At 49.2% G+C, this 21037-nt stretch overlaps 1 protein-coding gene across 6 annotated transcripts in view; it reads left to right on the forward strand.

Annotated features, from left to right (window-relative positions):
• Positions 1 to 21037, forward strand: part of PPFIBP2 (PPFIB scaffold protein 2) — a 172549-nt gene that overhangs the window by 5292 nt on the left and 146220 nt on the right. For all 6 annotated transcript variants that reach the window (XM_083164330.1, XM_083164335.1, XM_083164327.1 and 3 more), the window contains exon 2: positions 5656 to 5738. In XM_083164330.1, the coding sequence (XP_083020456.1) occupies positions 5675 to 5738 (64 nt within the window). In that variant the 5' untranslated portion in view covers positions 5656 to 5674. The remainder of the gene's footprint in view (positions 1 to 5655; positions 5739 to 21037) is intronic.

Genomic DNA, 21037 nt, shown 5'->3' on the forward strand with positions numbered 1-21037 from the left:
TTGCCGGGCATGGCATAGAGCAGTACGTCATCGCCGGGCATGGCATAGAGCAGTACGTCATCGCCGGGCATGGCATAGAGCAGTACGTCATCGCCGAGCATGGCATAGAGCAGTACGTCATTGCCGGGCATGGCATAGAGCAGTACGTCATTGCCGGGAATGGCATAGAGCAGTACGTCATTGCCGGGCATGGCATAGAGCAGTACGTCATCGCCGGGCATGGCATAGAGCAGTACGTCATCGCCGGGCATGGCATGGAGCAGTACGTCATCGCGGGGCATGGCATGGAGCAGTACGTCATTGCCGGGCATGGCATGGAGCAGTACGTCATCGCGGGCATGGCATGGAGCAGTACGTCATCGCCGGGCATGGCATAGAGCAGTACGTCATTGCCGGGCATGGCATAGAGCAGTACGTCATTGCCGGGCATGGCATAGAGCAGTACATCATTGCCGGGCATGGCATGGAGCAGTACGTCATTGCCGGGCATGGCATAGAGCAGTACGTCATCGCCGGGCATGGCATGGAGCAGGCATAGACACAATGAAGGAAAGATAATTTTTGAAGTTAGATCACCTTTAATATTTGAAATAAGCCTAAAGGTTTGGTGTACAGCCGTGATGGGAACAGGTTGATAACAATGCTTCACATAGGCCATGGCTACCTGCCCGCCTCCTCCGTAGAGTATTGGGACAGTGGAGTTACACACAGGGCCTGATTAAAGGTTCCAGGGTTCCTGGGCTAATACACATGTAGCTCCCCTTGTAATGCTGCTAAACCCACATGTATGATCGCTCATGGACTCACCAGTCATACTGCCCATGTACATGTAAGGAAGATTATACAACTGGCGTGTAGGATCTTATAATTGGGGTGTGTATGGGTGACTTTGGCTTTAGACTGACCAGCTGGTGCTGTAGCACAATGTACATAATGGTAAATTACATTGGCACTTGCCTACCATCCCGCCGGAACGTCCGGGAGGCTCCCAAAAACCGGGTCCCCGTCTTAGCCCCCGTGAAGGGTGGACAATCCTCCTGCAAGCCCCTGGACTCCTGCATTCACCCCTGGCCTCCTCCTACCTTGTGGGTTAAATACTGTACTGGGGGGGAGGGGTCTAAAGGATGTAAATCGCATTGATGATGTCAGGCTCTGGCCTGCCCCCAGAAGCACGCTGACAGTTTCTCCTGGAGAGGAGGCAAGTATAACCTAACCCCCCACATTGAGACGGGTGATAGCTAAGAGGCATGGAATAAACTAGGCCTTCATTGTATTCCTCAGTTTTCACCTGCACGGCGGATACCGTGTTTCCATTACACGTATCTGCTACACTATCACAATGCGTTCAGTGGATCATTCATCAACTAGAATTAGGCCAGTAGCTACACAGTGGCATGTAATTACTGCCAACCACTAACATGTTAGTTCCGTCCTTAATAATAAAGAGAGCTCTAAAATGTGCGGTCACGTGTATAGCTCATTACTGCTGAAAGCTAATTATGTGCTGGTGCTAAATGTGCTTTTGTTTCTTTCACTTTCACCATTTAAAACAGTCCATCTGCCTTGTGCAGGGAAGGTTCATGTAAGGTTCTATATAGAAGTCAGGAGAACATCGCGGTAGCTGCAGGTTTGCTGTATAGATCACGAGTCTGACTGCACAGCCCTGAGTTTACAGTAGTTATTGCCAGCGGTGGCTCCTACCTGTGAGTAGGAGGGGGGCTGCCGCTGGTCATCATGCTGCCCGTTCTGCACCTGTCCCCATCACTGTATTCCCGCCAGTTCTGGCTGCCGAGTCTCTGCCAGTCCCCGCTGCTGGGTCTCTGCCAGTCCCCAGGGTCGGGTATCTGCTGGTCCCCATTGCCAAGGTTCCAGCGCCTGTACTCTACAGTTGTCAGGAGCCGGGACAGGCGCATGCACAGTACCAGCAGCGGTATCGCACATGCGTAAAAGCCTTACTTCTCTGGACTGCATTGGCTGCAGCCCATAGAAGCTGGCTAGGGCTGCACGGTAAGGCAAGGAGTGGCTTCCTACAGGAAACCAGTGCTCTGCATATCGCAGCCCGGGACTACCTGTCATGCATTTGACTGACAGGTAGGACTTCCAATAGGAAGTCACAGTGAAGCCACAGGCTTCTCTACCGCTGAGGAGTTGGTGGATTTTACCTGGGGGTGCTGCAATCCTGCAGCCCATAGGTAACAACCGCCACTGGTTTTGCACATTCATAGTTCTGCTCCAATTCGGCAGCCCGATTCAGACCCACTCACTGGGCTGCGAATTCGAACTATCGAATGACTACACATGCACACGGACCAGAGTACGCATGCACAGGGCACCCTGACAAACGAAGCCAGTGATGGATAGCCATTGCTGGCCGTTCGCAAGTAGATTGACAAGTGCTGGGCATTTTGGGGCGGAATGCCACCGTTTTCTAAGAGTGTCCCGGAGATGGCAGGCATTGCCGGGCTGTTGGGAGGGCCGCTGACGCCAGCAGTGATCTCCTTCTCCACAAGGTGGCACAAGTAAATTCAGACCTGAATTTGTTCTCAAAATGGGCAAACCCATGCTGCACTGCAGGTGGGGCAGATGTCATAGGTGCAGAGAGAGTTAGATATGGGTGGGGTGTGTTCAAACTGATATCTAAATTGCAATGTAAACATAAAGCAGCCAGTATTTACCCTGCACAGAAACAAAATAGCTTGCCCAAATCTAATTCTCTCTGAACATGTTACATCTGCCCCACCTGCACTGCAGTGCAGCATGGTTTTGAATTAGGCCCAATGTTCATCTGCCACCTAGTGACCCGCTGCCCGGTGTTGTTATTGGTAACGGAGCCTACATCTTCCCTGGAAATTCCGGGCTTCATGTCAGTAATGTGAGGAGTGTTTGCACAGCGCATCCGTGCAACATTTTTGGTGCACGCAATTAAAGAGATCCCTTTCCTTTTTAAAAGTTTGAGAAGAAAAGAAGAAACTATGGGGCAGATGTATCAATCTCCCCTTAACGTGTGAAATCTAACGTTTCCCACTTCTCCTGGCATAACGCTCAGGAGCAGGGACAGATTTCACCCTAATGTACTAAGCTGATGTTAGTGAGTAACGTTAATCGTTAACTCACCTCTTGTCTTTAATTGCCTTTATTTTCATCCCAGTTTTTCGTCTTCTTTCAGCCAATCAGTGGCTGCCCGCTCCAGTTTTTTTCAGCTCCTTTGCTGGCCCCTCCCATGTCATCAGCATGCCGACAATTATCTCTCCTGTCAGCATGCTGGCGCTGCCGGCTGCCCCGCTCCAGTCCCCCCTTCCATTATTTTTATTTTTTTTGGTCCCTGCTGCTCCGATCACTCACGATAGCCTGGTGTTTTTAACTAATACCTTAGAGTGCACTGTAGGGACCCCGCTGTATACTGCGCTGCAGGGTCCCCAAGAGAGCGGGGACGCGGCAGGAGGGTTGTTAGATATAATATTTAAAACACCGGGCGGGCATGCTGTCTCTACTTACTAGCGGAGAGCCGGAGACGCGGCGGGAGACCTGTGAGAAATCATATTCAAAAGACCGGGCGGCTGATGATTGGCTGAGAGCTCAGCCATTCATACGCAGGTTTCAAAGCCTAGATATCACAGCCCAGGTATTACAGCCCAGGTATCACAGCCCAGGTATCACAGCCTAGATATCACAGCCCAGGTATCAGAGCCCAGGTATCAGAGCCCAGGTATCAGAGCCCAGGTATCAGAGCCCAGGTATCACAGCCTAGATATCACAGCCCAGGTATCACAGCCCAGGTATCACGGCCTAGATATCACAGCCCAGGTATCACAGCTCAGGTATCACAGCCTAGATAGCACAGCCGAGGTATCACAGCCCAGGTATCAGAGCCCAGGTATCACTGCACGGGTATCACAGCCTAGATATCACAGCCTAGATATCACAGCCCAGGTATCACAGCCCAGGTATCACAGCCCAGGTATCACAGCTCAGGTATCACGGCCTAGATAGCACAGCCGAGGTATTACAGCCCAGGTATCAGAGCCCAGGTATCAGAGCCCAGATATCACAGCCCATGTATCACAGCCTAGATATCCCAGCCCAGGTATCCCAGCCCAGGTATCCCAGCCCAGGTATCACAGCCCAGGTATCACAGCCCAGGTATCACAGCTCAGGTATCACAGCTCAGGTATCACAGCCTAGATAGCACAGCCGAGGTATTACAGCCCGGGTATCACAGCACGGGTATCAGAGCCCAGGTATCACAGCCCAGGTATCACAGCTCAGGTATCACGGCCTAGATAGCACAGCCGAGGTATTACAGCCCAGGTATCAGAGCCCAGGTATCAGAGCCCAGATATCACAGCCCATGTATCACAGCCTAGATATCCCAGCCCAGGTATCACAGCCCAGGTATCACAGCCCAGGTATCACAGCCCAGGTATCACAGCTCAGGTATCACAGCCTAGATAGCACAGCCGAGGTATTACAGCCCGGGTATCACAGCACGGGTATCAGAGCCCAGGTATCAGAGCCCAGGTATCAGAGCCCAGGTATCAGAGCCCAGATATCACAGCCCAGGTATCACGGCCTAGATATCACAGCCCAGGTATCACAGCCGAGGTATTACAACCGAGGTATTACAGCCCGGGTATCACAGCACGGGTATCACAACCCAGGTATCACAGCCTAGATAGCACAGCCTAGATATCACAGCTCAAGTATCACAGCTAAGGTATCACAGCCCAGGTATCACAGCATGGGTATTACAGCCCAAGTATCACAGCCTAGATATCAGAGCCCAGACATCACAGCCCAGGTATCACAGCCTAGATAGCACAGCCGAGGTATCACAGCCTAGATAGCACAGCCGAGGTATTACAGCCCGGGTATTACAGCCCAGGTATCACAGCCTAGATATCAGGTCCCAGGTATCACAGCCTAGATAGCACAGCCCAGGTAACACAGCCGAGGTATCACAGCCCAGGTATCACAGCCTAGATAGCACAGCCCAGGTATCACAGCCCAGGTATCACAGCCTAGATAGCACAGCCCAGGTATCACAGCCCAGGTATCACAGCCTAGATATCACAGCCCAGGTATCACAGCCCAGGTATCACAGCCTAGATATCAGAGCCCAGACATCACAGCCTAGATAGCACAGCCCAGGTATCACAGCCGAGGTATTACAGCCCAGGTATCACAGAACAGTAAATTTTAAGGCCAAATCCTGTGATCCCGCCTATCCCGGGATTGGCTACCCTTATTCCAGGGTTTAATCCCGTCCCAGGATTTCAGGATTAGACTGCACATGCAGAGTGTTATGCGCACAGTGTCTGAGCACAGGTCAGATGCTGACAGGCTGCTCTCGTCTCTGGCTGTGCGGTTCTGCGCAACGTGACATGGCCAGAAGTCACGCTTCTTAGGGAGGCCAATCCCAGGATCCCGAGATTTTTTAAGTCCCGAATCCCGGGATTGGTATCCCGACCTGGAATGTAAGTGGTGGGGGAGGTGGCGTCAGCTTGAAGACAGATTTGGGGGACCTGCAAGAAAAAAAAACATGCAACTAGCTGATCGCTCTTATCTGCTACAAGTTTTGATAAATCAAGTGTTTTATACGGTTATTACATAGGAATAAATAAATATGTGAGTTAACATTTATTTTTTGTTTGTCAGGAAAGGATCTGCCACAGACATGGCTTCTGACGCCAGTGACATGCTCCAGGCGGCCTTGGAGCAAATGGATGATATTATTGCAGGTAAGAGCACAACACGGGAAAGGGAAGTTGGAATGCCGGTCATGTACTGCAGAGTATCACAGCCACAGCGGTCATCAGCGAGCCACTGCCAGGGCATATTGGGAGATAAGAGCAGTCCAAGGTCCTATGTGATCTTCCCTGAATGTGGAGGGATGAGCCTGTCTGTGGGCCTTGGACTGCATAGCTGCAATGAATGCCAGGGTGGCAGCGCCTACTGTGCTGGCCCCACCCCCTGGACGCATGATGTCATAGACAGACTTGCCAGCACCAGACACTTCGGGCAGCTGTACAGGCTGCAGGGTGCATAAGGATGATGGCTGCATGTGACCACCCAGAGCAGAGGCTAGAATTGGACAGAAATGCCTTCCCTAACTTAGCGATGTTCTCAAAATGGGCAAAACCATGCTGCACTGCAGGTGGGGCAGATGTAACATGTGAAGAGAGTTAGATATCATGAAAAACTTGTGTCAACCATGAGCATGTCATAATTTTTTCTTGTGTTGACCTTTTTGTCAGTCGACCCTTTTCATGTGTCAACCTGTTGCCTGTCGATCGATAGTGGTTGTCCTATTGGCTGTCGACCTAGACACCATGGACGGATACCATAGCAGAGTAACTGTTCTCTCCAGAGGATGCCTTAAGTTGCTTACACAGTGGAGAGGTTCAATGAGGAAGCAATGGGCGCTCGCTCAGATACAGGTGGTTGCATGGAGAAGAGCTGGAGTGGACCGGAATGCCCTACAACACACGGATCAGGGAGTGTATGAGGATGTGGATACCGGTGCAGGGTCGCTTTGGTATACAGCAGGTCTCAAAGGAACCGCTGTGTCTGCCATTAGTCTAAGCCTAGTGGCCGTCCATAGGTATGAGTGGGGCATCTGATTTGTGGGCACAATGACTACGCATCGATGAGCATGGCTACATCTGTGTTTGGTGGCCATCTTGGTTAGGGAATGAGACCTCTGCACAGGAACCAACATGGAGTCTACACAATAGTCAACACTACTGACCCCTGACCACAGACATGCACAATGGTGCAAAGTTTGGTACTTGTGTACTAGCACGGCGCACCGATTATTAGTCGCCCGATCTTTTAATCGAATCGCATCGCATGCCGTACACCCGATGGCATGCAATGCGACGCGATTTTTGCCCCCTATACGATGAAAAATTGTGTAAGCACCCTAAAGGGTGTTTTTAAGCACCCTAATGGGTGCTTACAATGGTTAAATGCACCCCCAAGCCACTCCCAAGTATAAACGTGAACCTGAAGCGTGGCGAGCGCAGCGAGCCCGCGAGGGGCGGTGGTACGCGCCCTACGACCTTTTCATACCCCCACTATCCACGTCGGCGTGGAGTAGAGAATAGAAAGTGTGGCGAGCCACCGAGCCCAAAGCGTGGCGAGCGGACGCAGATACCTGTGAAGCCCGCAAGGGGACGCGTATAGCTGTGAAGGTATTCGCGTCGCCACGCTTCGGGCTCGGTGGCTCGCTGCGCTCGCCACACTTTCTATTCTCAACTCCACGCCGACGTGGATAGTGGGGGTATGAAAAGGTCGTAGGACGTGTACCGCCGCCCCTCGCTGGCTCGCCACGCTTCAGGTTCACGTTTATACTTGGGGGTGGCGGGGGGTGCATTTAACCATTGTAAGCACCCATTAGGGGCTTATACAATTTATAGTCGCATTGTATGGCATTGTACAACATTGGCCGATATTGCGTCGCATCGCATACCATCGCATGCGATATGGTCTGCGATGCGATGGGCGCCGTGCTAGTGCACAAGTACCCAAAGTTTATTGCAGGTCAGTTGGTGACCTTGTTGTTCTTACTATTAAAGGGACCCTGAGGTACGCCGGGTCACCATGGCCCACCTCGCTCCATCGCATTTCTGCTTATCATCTTCCCACCCCCTCGCTGCCCTGCTTCGGCTTGCCTCCTACTCTTGGTGACTGCTGTGGTCCTCCAACTACCACATATTGGCACGCAAAAAACAAATACACCAGCAATGATGGGTGCCGGACGACTCACCGACAGTCGGGATTCCGACAGTCATTACCCCGACGTCGGAATCCTGACTGCTCCCTCGTGGGGGTCCACGACCCCCATAGAGGGAGAATAAAATAAGTGACGAGCACAGCGAGCCACTGCCCACAGCACGGCGAGCGCAGCGAGCCCGCAAGGGGCTCCCTCCGCTGTGCCGTCAGGATTCCGACGTCGGGCTAATGACTGTCAGAATCCTGACTGTCGGTGCGTTATACCACACCCGCAATGATTACTGTTCATCTGCGCTAGCATAACCCTCTTCAATCACAGGCTGCCCATTCATTGTAGGGGCTTTTTTTTTCCAGCGCAGACAGCTTTTCCTGCCCGGCTCTTGTACTGCCAACTCTGTGTCCCCCGCAGCGCCCCCCTGTCTTACTAGCAGCGCCCCCCCCCCCCACGCATTGACGGCTCCCGGCTCCCTGCGGAGGTAGTGCAGGCGGGGACCGCAGGCGTCGCAGAGCAGAGACTGTCGGCGCGGCGGGAGAATAAAAATAAATCGTATTCAAAAGACCGGGCGGCCGCTGATTGGCTGAGAGCTCAAAAGCACCCATGATGGCTCAGTTTCCGATATATCTTATGTTCTGCAGGTCCGACGCCGTGATCCTATCCGATGCGCGCGGGACCGCGCATCAGATCAGATGTCAAACACATGCGATTTTGGTCCGATTTCACCCGATTTATCGGCCCAAATCGGATGAAATCGGCCAAAAATCGCATAGTGTATGGGGGCCTTTACACCTTCCCACTCAGCTAGTAGTCTGTCTTCTGGGGTGATTCAGGTTGCCTATCTGTGATCTAACACTAGATTAAACGAATCAGGCCGCTTTAATCAGCTTCTGTTTCAGAGTTAATCTACTGTGGAATGTTACAGGTAGAGCCCTATGGCCCTTATTCTGATCGGTGCGGATATTCCCGCATTCTTACGGAGCGGTCCGCACGCTACGGTGTTTTGCCGCATGCGGCCATCGTCCGTAGAAACACCCACGTGTCCTCCGCATTCGGACGGACTCACTCTTTAAGAACAGGGCGTGTTTACGGACGACATACAAACCATGCGTGTGCGGGAGAAACACTCAGATTCGGCACGGTATTACAGAGTATTACAGAGTATGCTCGGGAATACCGCATCCGAACGGGAGCCAAGCGGTGCTACCGCACGTAAGCGGAGTATTTACGCCAAACAACCCACTATTAAGAATCTTCTGCAAGACATCACATGACCCACTTATTCAATTACCTATCCTCATAAAAAACTGCTTATTTGGAATTGGAATCAATTAGATGCCAATATATCCTTACAAGCATGCCTTATGTGGGGTACACACCAGGACGACCACCGTCGTTCACGACCGATAGACGACCATGGAACGATTTCCCTTGGACTTCCCGGGAGCTCCCAGGCAGTCCCCAGCAAACGATTAGCAAAAATTGTGTTTTTTTGCGGAACGATCTAGATCCGATCCCGATGCGCCCGCGATGGTCGTTAAGACGGTCGGATCGCTGGTTTTTGTTTTTTTTGCAAGAACACATGCGACCGTCGTCAGATGGGCCTTTGAAATTTGAATGAAGGGGCTGGACTAGCAGAGGGGGAGGACTAGCAGAGGGGGATAGGAATAGCAGCAGCCATTTTAAACCAGTGTATTTCTGCTTTGTTACTAGTGAGGCTTGGTTTATACCTGCTGAACGCTGGACATAGCTATTTACACATTACTTTGTTTTGCCTGCCATTACAAAGTGTCTTTTAACCCTGCACTATGGAGAATGCAGTGATGGGTAGTCACCAGCAACAGTACCTGCTCTATTATGCAGTTTTGAAGCTCAGGCGTCAGAGAGCCCAGCGCAGGAGAGAAAGATCATGCTGGACAAAGCAGTGGCTACTTCAGCGTCAGACTCGTTCGCACATGCCACTGCTCAGGGACATCAGGGAGAATAACCCAGACGATTTCCGTAACTTCTTGAGGATGGATGATGCCACATTCCAGGAATTGCTGCGTCTGGTGACTCCCCACATCGAGAAGCAGGATACCAAGTATCGCATGGCTATCCCTGCTGAGGAACGGCTGGTGGTCACCCTGAGGTTTCTGGCGACAGGACGGTCTCTTGCTGACCTAAAGTTTGGATCCCTCATCTCCCCGCAAGCTTTGGGCCTCATCATCCCGGAGACCTGCAAAGCCATTGTGAAGGTGCTGCAGTACCAGTATTGCAAGGTAAGGATGAAATATACACTGTACACTTTATTGTGCAAACAAAATATTTTTATTTATAATTTAGGCCTAGGACAGAAACAGGTTTTTTAGGCCTTTCATGGTTAAAACATGTAAAATAGTAAATAGATTGTGTCAACAAAAATATATTATAATACCATATATAAAAGATATTGTACAAAAACACACACTATATATAAAGATTTAAGTATGTATGACCCAGTTTAAACTTTCCCAATAAGTACGGGCTACTGTGTGGCAGAGGATGTCTGCCGCAGATAAGTAAAGGCTGCGGCCCACATGGCGCATGGCGCAGATGCAATGGTCCCGGCCACATTGATGTGCGCCATACGCCATGTGAGCAGTGGCCATCACATACCTGCAGCTGAGACCATGTCTGCCGCACAGTACCCCATACTATTGGTAAAGACAAAAGGGCAATAAATGGAGTTTGCTATCCAGATTGAGGAGAATCCTGTTCTCCCTCTGGTAATGCAGGTACAGGTAGCAGCATATAAAAAAACAAAAAACACACTCTGGTAACTTCTGGAACAGGCACTTACAACAGTAGGGATAAGGTACTGTGTGGCAGAGGATGTCTGCTGCAGATATGTAAAGGCTGCGGCCCACATGGCGCATGGCGCAGATGCAATGGCCCCCGCCCCATTGATGTGCGCCATACACCATGTGAGCAGTGGCCATCACATACCTGCAGCTGAGACCATGTCTTCGGCACAGTACCCCATACTATTGGCAAAGAAAAAAGGGCAATAAATGGAGTTTGCTATCCAGATTGAGGAGAATCCTGTTCTCCCTCTGGTAATGCAGGTACAGGTAGCAGCATATATGTAGAAAACCAAGACAAAAGACACTCTGGTAACTTCTGGAACATGCCCTTACAACAGTAGGGATAAGGTACTGTGCGGCAGAGGATGTCTGCTGCAGATATGTAAAGGCTGCGGCCCACATGGCGCATGGCGCAGATGCAATGGCCCCCGCCCCATTGATGTGCGCCATACGCCATGTGAGCAGTGGCCATCACATACCTGCAGCCGAGACCATGTCTGCCGCACAGTACCCCATACTATTGGTAAAGACAAAAGGGCAATAAATGGAGTTTGCTATCCAGATTGAGGAGAATCCTGTTCTCCCTCTGGTAATGCAGGTACAGGTAGCAGCATATAAATAAACAAAAATACACACTGTGGCCCTTGTGTGGCAGAGGATGTCTGCTGCAGATATGTAAAGGCTGCGGCCCACATGGCGCATGGCGCAGATGCAATGGTCCCGGCCCCATTGATGTGCGCCATACGCCATGTGAGCAGTGGCCATCACATACCTGCAGCTGAGACCATGTCGATGGTAAATGATAAAGTAGCCTATTTTTTAAGACAGATCCTCAAAAACAGGACACTCTGGATCTTCTATCAGTAAAGAACTGTAGAATTGACGGTACTGGGGGGGTTGAGAAGGCTGTGTAGGTGTTGACTGGGTATGTGTTGGAATTGTGCTCGACTGGCCTGCTACGGTGGCAGGCGGAGTAGGCACTGGTGATTCTAATGACAGTGGTGTGTCTGGTGCACTACCAATGCCAACTATTTTAGTGCCACTGTTGAGATACCCTAAACTGCCATTATACACCAACTCCATGCATAACTTTTCAAAAGTAAGTTGCTGGTCAGGAGCCATGTTGCGAACACACTCTGCCACATAAGTGAAGTAGTTGTCATGTTTGTCCGGGTTTCTTTGCAGGACTTGATGTGCCCGCATCATAAATTCTTCATGTGCCGCTGCTTCTCCTTTTTTTCCTTTGCCACGCATTTTTTTGGCACGGGGGAGTGGTGGAGTGGGTTCCAGGGTGGGTGGCGGAGTGCGTGCCGGAGTAGGAACTTCGTTAGATGTGCATGCATTATCAGATAGGACAGATAGGTCTGGGGTTGCAGGTGGGTAGTCACCAAGCTGTAAAAAAATTGAACATGTTTACTAATCAATTCTATTTACTTCTAATTTCAGTTCCCTACCAGCGTGAATGAATGGAAAGTCATCGCAGAGGAGTTTGAACAGCGATGGAACTTCCCAAATTGCGGTGGAGCCATTGATGGCAAACATGTCCGCATAGCCCAGCCTATCAATAGTGGTTCCTACTATTTTAATTACAAGGGCTATTTTAGCATTGTACTAATGGCTGTGGTGAATGCCAACTATGAGTTTATCTTCCTGGATGTAGGAAGGAATGGCCGTGCATCGGATGGTGGCACTTTCAAGGACACAAAGTTCTACGAAAGGCTCATAGCGAACACCCTTCACTTGCCGTCTGTCCAGGAAACTAAACAGGGGCTTAACTTTGTTTTTGTGGCTGACGAGGCTTTTGGCCTGCACGAGCATGTCATGAAGCCATATGCGCAAAGGGGCCTGAACCATGACAAAAGGATCTTTAACTACAGGCTATCCAGGGCACGGCGTGTTGTGGAAAATGCTTTTGGCATCCTGGCAAGCCGGTTTCGCATTTTTCACACTGCCATTAACCTGAGGGTGGACAAAATTGACTGGGTTGTCACGGCGTGCTGTGTCCTGCACAATTTGCTCCGCAGAAAAGCCACACAGCAAAGGGCTACAGGCACAGCACTCCAAGAAGACCAAGAACTGCCAGAGGAGGTAGTGCAGATATCCTCCTTGCAAACCCCAACACAACGCTACACAGGGAGTGCACGAGCCAAACAGGTGAGGGAAGAGTACATGGCCTACTTTAATGGGGAGGGCGCTGTGGATTGGCAGGAGGAATCAATTAGATAGCCAAAAAAATAGACTCACCGATGCAGACTGCGAATTCTCCTCCTCCTCCTGCGCCGCGACTTCTTGGTTTTCCTGTTCGACCATAAGGACTACTCCTGTCCTCATCGACTCCTGGCTGAGGGTGAATGTCAACCGGTCATAGTACCAGAGCGATGTTTGATACATCTCGTCGACTCCAGCACCAGACTTCTTTGCAGCCTCCATCTTCTTGTGTTCCTTTAAGAACACCGTGCGCATATTCTGGATGCGTTTCCTCACCCATTCAACATTGGCCTCTGGGTGAAATGGAAGACTGTAGCGTGCCAACTCCTCCAAGGCTTGGTTTCTTTTCATTTTGTTTGAATACTCCTTGGATTTGGTTCTCCACAGGCATTCGTGTGTACGATATTTTTCAATAAACCCTTCCAAAAACTCTTGTTCCTTTGCGTTGGACATTGGGACTGTAAAAAGATAAAACCATTTTAGTTGTTATAGTTATACCCATGTTTTGTTTCATATTTAAATTTTTATAGTTATAGTTACCAGTTTACCTAGTTCTTATGTTTTAAGTATTTAAAATGTTAATAAACTTTTATGAAAACCACTATACATTTTATTGTGCAGATTGCTATTCACACACACAGGTGAATGGGGCCTAGCAGAGAGGAGTGCTTGGAATACTGCAATGGTGGACAATGGTTTATGTATATATATCTATATATACACAAACACACACACACAGGTGAATGGGGCCTAGCAGAGAGGAGTGCTTGGAATACTGCAATGGTGGACAATGGTTTATGTATATATATCTATATATACACAAACACACACACACAGGTGAATGGGGCCTAGCAGAGAGGAGTGCTTGGAATACTGCAATGGTGGACAATGGTTTATGTATATATATCTATATATACACAAACACACACACACAGGTGAATGGGGCCTAGCAGAGAGGAGTGCTTGGAATACTGCAATGGTGGACAATGGTTTATGTATATATATCTATATATACACAAACACACACACACAGGTGAATGGGGCCTAGCAGAGAGGAGTGCTTGGAATACTGCAATGGTGGACAATGGTTTATGTATATATATCTATATATACACAAACACACACACACAGGTGAATGGGGCCTAGCAGAGAGGAGTGCTTGGAATACTGCAATGGTGGACAATGGTTTATGTATATATATCTATATATACACAAACACACACACACAGGTGAATGGGGCCTAGCAGAGAGGAGTGCTTTGAATACTGCAATGGTGGACATTGGTTATATGTATACACACAGACATGGGGCCCACCCAAAAAAAACAGTGACATGGTCGGGTGCACGGTTGCCAAACCAGTGCTTTATACACACTATATACATTGGTGGCAACAGTGGGCATGCATAGAAGAGCATTGGGAGTGCAAACATACCAGGTTGTTGTTCTGGGAGATGAGACAAGAAGGAGAGTCCAACTGCTGCGCCAGCGCTGTTTGCTATGTGGAAAAACATGGCGCCGGGGGAGTGTTTAGGAAATGCCACTCAAATAGGCTGGATCAAACGACGGACGCACCGACGGACGGACGACGGAGGCGGCAAAAAACACTCACGATCTGCATACGATTGACGGTCGGTCGGCCTGGGATTGACAGATCCTACCTGCAGCACGTAGGACCAAAGATGCGACCAAACGAGCGGCGTGAACGCGCATTTGATCGGAATCGGATCAAATAAATGTCAAAAACACACGATAGTACATACAATCTGCATACAACCGGTCGGAATTGGATCTAAATTGACAGAATCGTGCCCTAGTCGTCCTGGTGTGTACCCAGCATAACACATGCATTGCACACATTAACCGTTACAGCAATGTAAGTGCAATGGTTTGTATTACACCCTGTGTAAAAGATTATAAACAATCTACACATATACTGTTTCAAGTGCAAATAAAACCAACAACTGTGAACTTGCATAAAGAATTTATTTAAAAACACCATTAACATAGAAAAAAAAATATATAAAATACTAAATTAAAGCAGCAGATCTCGGATGTCCTGCACTGACTAAAGCACTGACAAGCGGCCTATTAGTGAGTAATGAGTAAAGGAGTAGATTCTATTGGGTTCAGGTGTTAATGCTTGTAGTCATTAGGCGTACGTTCGCCTACCGCATGAACGAGTGGTGTCCGCAAAGCAATAGTACACTTGTGGACACCGCACATTTCTTCCCCTTTTGATCGCGTGCATTCGGAGTGCTATCCGAATGTACGCCCCCCAACATAAGTGTACTCCCCCGTGTCCGCCCATGTTTCCGCCCCGTTTTGCCCACTTTGAAACTACGCCCATGTGACATTCCGCATGACGCCCATAATACACCCATATTTCCCGACTGATTGCGGGGAACAGTTTTGTACGGGATTTGGCCGAACTGGTACGGAGTCAAGGCGTGGAACATGCGCGTTGCGTACTCCACGCATGCGCAGACGCCGAAAAGACGCGATCCGTAAGAATGCGGTAAAGTCCGCGTCAATCAGAATAAGGGCCTATGTCTGCATCAAGTTAATTAATCATAAACTGAAGCTCCTTATGTGGCATTACTTCTAGTGCACATTAAAGGGCCTCCAAACATAGAATACTAACACGAAGATTGAATGAGTCACTTTCATAGCTCTGGATGTAACGTTTCATTACCATGAATGAACATGAGATATTTCACGGTGCATGAACATTGGCACTGTAGCTATATAACAGTATTCTAGATGATCAGACATTTCAGGCTGAGGAAAGGCCGCGCCAGTGACAACACAGCTCTTTCCTTAATCACAACCTTATCTTTGTACCGATGGCTGCGGAATATTTACACGTGCATTTGTACACGAGTCTCTTTGTAATCTAGATTTGGCGGTCCTTTAAACAAATGGTCCCAAATCAGCATGGTCTGTGTTGTTCTAGGAAAACTTAAAAATTAACCAGAAGTCATTTGTTGTATAACCTTCACATGCCTGCCTAACCTAGTTCCTTCAATAACCATTTACAGTACATCAGTGAGCAAACAAGTGCTGGGAAATCACAGAGCTAGAACCTACTGTAGGTACATGAACTTTTATCTTGTCCAGGGAAGGGTTCTAGGGATCTGCCAGCCAGACACTGCATACATTATATGTATATGTAATATATATCATGTTTAGCTTGAACAATTGACCCGGCACCTTAATGGAGCAGGGCGGGTGCCGGATGACCTCCCATCAGTCGGGATCCCGATTTGGCTGTGGTATAGGGTTCCGACAGTTGGGATCCCTAGTCATTATCCCGATGTCGGGATCCCGACTGGCCGGACCCAGACAGCATGGTGAGCGCAACAAAGCCCCTTGCGGGAACAGTGGCTCGCTACCTATTCTATTCTCCCTCTATGGGGGTCATGGATTCCCATGAGGGAGAATAACCAGTGGCCGTCGGGCACCCGTGTGTCGGGGTTTTGACTGTCGGGATCCCGATGTCCGGTAAATGACTGTCAGGATCCCCACTGACGGGACCCCATCTGGCACACCCCCCCCCCCCCCCCCCCCCCGATTTACAGGGTCTATTCTCACTCGTAAGGGTCTACAACCCCCATAGAGGGAGAATAGAACCTTTGCGCTCGCCCCCCTCTCATAGTACCGGTAGTCCGGATTCCGCTGTAGGTATACTGACTCTCGGATTCCCGACTGTTGTCCGCCCAGCATATAACACCCACACAGGACAGTGCTGCATTGTCTCTAGTGACAGCCTCAATCAAGTCAGATTGAGCCCCATTGCAGGGCCACCACTAGAATTTGTGGGGCCCAATACAAATTAAACATGCGGGACCTCCTAAGCAGGCAATCTGAGGTACACATAAGGCCGGGGGGATACAGAAGTACAGGGTGGGAAGTGGCAAACATGGAGGACAGAGGGCAGCAGTGGCACAAGTGGCCAGGGGCACACAGAGAGGGTAGAAAAGGAAGTACATTGTACTTGCCCACTCTCCCAGTCCCTGTGGGAGACACATAATTTTTCAGGTAGTCGCACCCCAGAAAAGTGCAAACCCCTCCCAAATTCTACCCACTTCCTTGTGAAGTGTCCAGAATGTAGGTATACAGGAGAGGGCGGGGCCTAATGATTCAATTAGCCTGACTCTGTCTACACCCATCTGCTTCTCCTCTCCTGGCATCTCCCTCCCAGAGATTGTGTCCTCACCTGGTACCGCACATGTACTGCGGGCACTGATGATCCTGGGTGCAAACTGCTTCTGATTTGCTGTGACTGCCTGTAAATAAAAACACTTTGTGTACAGAATCACCAATGCCAGCAGGCCCTGTAGATGGCTCAGGCCCTGTACAAAGTTCCCCCTGATGGCAACTCTGATCAGGGATCAGGGGAACGTGTAGTCAGCCCTGATTGTTAACATTGAATCCTATGCAAAATCGCATCGAATCGCATCGCATGCGATTCGATGCGATTTTGCGTCAAATCGCATCTGATTGTATGCCTTAAGGTACGGCATACAATCACAAAATCGGGTGCCCAGATACTACATAAGTACCATAAATGTTTGTTTTTTTTTGATGTTTTTTTTCAAGGTGCTGGGACACAAAGTATAGCTTCGCCCCTGACAACCCTGAAGCCCCGCCCCCACATTCTGATTGGCCCACGGACAGTCAGTGAAAGAAAATGGATGACCATTGATAGGTAAACTGTCAATGGTCATCCATCACATACTTTGTTATTATTGATGGTTGGTTGCAGTATCACCATTGATGGCAACCATCAATGGCAACTGCACTGATGGCAACCTTAAAGTGAGGGGATCACAGCATTAGAATAATAGGTTTCAGGGCCCCCTACATAACAAAGGGGCCGTTCCCTTATGCGAATGCACAGACCCTAGAAGAGAACAGATTGGGCGACTTACACATTTGCTGGGCCGTCCGCTGAATGGTGGTGGCCATGCGGCGGAGGCAGGAGAACGCCCAGCCTTTTATTGGTCTGTCCATGAAAATGTTGGGCGTTCCCCTGCAGACGCAGGAGCGTTGATGCCTGCTCGGGCGAATCTGAATCAGACCCAAAATCGTCTGATGAATGTTTGCACATTCCTTCTCCTTTCTCACATGTTACTGTGGATCCGTCACGTCAAATTGCATAATCAAAATAATTTGTATTGTGCCAAGATGCTGAGTGGATGTGACGGGGCTGGCGTCGCCCGCGGCTGCGTTTATGCTACTGCTGAAGTCTCTCGTTTCTTTCTTGGGTATTAGTATTAGATGTTAGTAACTGGCTTATCCTGACCATTGTAGCAATAAATGGACAGTTAGCAGCCACCTATAAAATGTTATATACTGACACCTGAAACTGTACACTAGGTGCCGCATTGTATTGTGGGTCACTGTCGGCTCCACAACTTTATTATTCATTCACTTGGGCAAGTCGAGCCATTCAAAAACAATGGGGGACATTTATAAATCCTTAAAAAAAAAAAAAGTAAAATTGGACAAGTTGCTCATAGCGACAGTTTGCGTTTGTCATTTTCTAGCACGGCCTGTACAATTATGAGAGGTGAGTGATCTGTTCCTGGATGTGCAGTGCACAGGGAGAGCAGACACAATCTGACGGTCTGGTTGTGACCTGTAATCTCTGACTAACGCTCTAGTGAAATGTCAGAGCACAGAACCGGGATACGGTCATCAGGTTGACTATACCGCCCAACTGTCCTGTTTTTCGCAGGACCGTCCTGGTATTTTGGTGGGGTCCCATCCCCCACCCGGTGCCCCCCAGTGTCCCATGTTGGGGGAGGCAGTTGGGAGGCCCCCCCAGCGTGAAGGGAATAGACACTGTTGCAGAAGGGTGACAGCATTGTAGAAGGGAGTAAAATGGGGGTGTGGTCTGAGGATGCATCATTCCGCAGTTGTCCCGTTTTCAAGATTACAAATGTTGGGAGGTATGGGTTTACCAGTGGCGTAACAACAAATTTTGCACCCCCACCTGAAAATTTTGCCACCCCCTTTCCCCTCCAGATTAGTTAAGACCCCCTCCACGTCTGTGGCTGGGACCCGCAGATCTACTACTCTGTGTCCTGACGCTCCTCCTGGCTCCTTATGAAGAATTTCCCTCACAAAATGGCTGCCCCAAATAGCAGACCGTTTTTAAGGCTGCTAGAGGAGGCTGACACCGCCTCCTCTAGATCCTCAAAAACTGTCTGCTGTAAGGGGGCGGCCATTTTGTGAGGGACATTCTTCATAAGGAGCCAGGAGGAGCGTCAGGACGCAGACTAGTAGTCCCGACCACTGACGCGGCGGGATAAGGCAGGTTCCGGCAGGCAGCAGTGTAACAATAGCCCCGCAGACCGCCGGCGCCCACACTTACCCAGCACCTCCCCACCACCGCAGGGTCTGCAGCACTATCCGTACACCACTGAGGTTGATAAACTGAAGGTCCACACTTCTAATACATCAACATGGCTAAGGTCGGCAGGTCAACCATATGACCGATACCCCATAGGACATATATAAGCAGCACTGCTCAACGCAGTAGTCAGCTCATCAGAGGTCCCTGGAGATCGGGTGTGGATTATTAGATAGACCGTGTCTAGACCAGGCATGTCCAAATGATGGCCCTCCAGCTGTTGTAAAAACTACAAGTCCCATCATGCCTTGCCAGAGTTTTGCTATTAGGGTATGCTAAAACTAAGGCAAGGCATGCTGGGATGTGTAGTTTCACAACAGCTGGAGGGCCACAGTTTGGACATGCCTGCAGTCTAGATAGACAGTCTGTCGGTGTAACCCAAAAAAATACATGCAATAAGTTGACACTGTCAATATGTCAGCACGGGGAAGGTTGACAGGGTCAAATATCGACATAGAGAAGGTAGACACATGAAAAGGTCAACATGAGTTGTCGACATAGACCCCAAATTTGTTTAAAGGTTACCCTCGCATGGCTTGCCTCACTCCCCATGCTTCAGTATCGGTGCTTCGCTACACTTGCCATACTATTATATTCTCTATGCCGACATGAAGTAAGAACAAACTGGTTAAAAAGTCTTTCCCAGACTGTGCATTTTTGCGGCGGCTTCCTCCGGTGCTGTGGGGACACCTAGTGGTGAGCGTAGAGATAATAGACATTTTTCAGAAGACATAGCAAAAAATATGCATAACAGACAATGCAAAGGGAATGGAGTGATGTGCTCAGTCTTCTCCTGACGTGCCGATATTACATTGTCCACAGCTTCATTACCGACAGGAGCTCTGCAACCTGCAACCACATCAGTTCTCTGATTAAAGGGACTTTTGACCCAAACACTTTATTTCATTGATTGTGCATAGAACAGGAGGATGGACATGCTAGACCTAGTTGTAGGAACAATGTATGGCGGTTTGGTCTGACGCTGCTTTACCTGCCCTTTTCCATATATTATTGGTCCTACAGGATCGCAAGTGATAAGATGCTCACAGCAGCTTGGCAGATGCTATCCTCAAGAGGTGATGCATACCGTCTCCTGGCTGCATTTGGGATCGCATTAAACTGTGATGCGATTGCAGGTTAAGAGGAACATCAAGCCCATCGGTCACAGTGTCCCCCTGCGACTGCAGTCTGAGTAAGTCTAAAGGTGCCCACCTGCGATCTTAAGATGTGCGCATAAATTAGCCTTGAAATCTATTGTCCGTCCTGGACAAAAGATTTCAGGCCAGCGCACATCTCAAAGATTTCTCTTAATATCCCGTGTGGATAGGAACTATGGATCTTTTGCTAAATCTTCTGATCTTTCATGCAGCAAGTAAGATCAGATTTAGCAAAAGATCCGCGAGAGCGCGTATCCAATCGATATTGTCTGATCGGTTGGAAATTGGCAAAAAAAGTTCTAGTGTGTGGGCACCTTAAAGGGCCCAATATACTACAATGATATATCTGACACTGTAGTTGGATGGAATTTGGTACTTATATGTTAGTTGGGCGCCCACTAAGCTATTTGCTTAGTTTTCCGCGGGGCTCGCTACCCTCGCCACGCTTCGGGCTCGGTGGCTCGCTGCGCTCGCCACACTATATAAAATCAGTGGGGGTATGAGCGTACTAACTATAGTGGGCGCCCAACTAACATATAAGTACCTGGAATTTCCCCTGAACTGCCACTCCGATTTTTGTTACTTTGGTGTCAATTTTGGATTAGATATTTCTCTTATTATTGATCAAGCCAAGATATATCTTATAGTATACAGTTGTACCATAAGATATATCCGATGGGCTCGATTAGAGGGCTAGAG

This window comes from Crinia signifera, chromosome 11 (assembly GCF_055691185.1).
Source record: "Crinia signifera chromosome 11, ASM5569118v1, whole genome shotgun sequence".
NCBI lineage: Eukaryota > Metazoa > Chordata > Amphibia > Anura > Myobatrachidae > Crinia > Crinia signifera.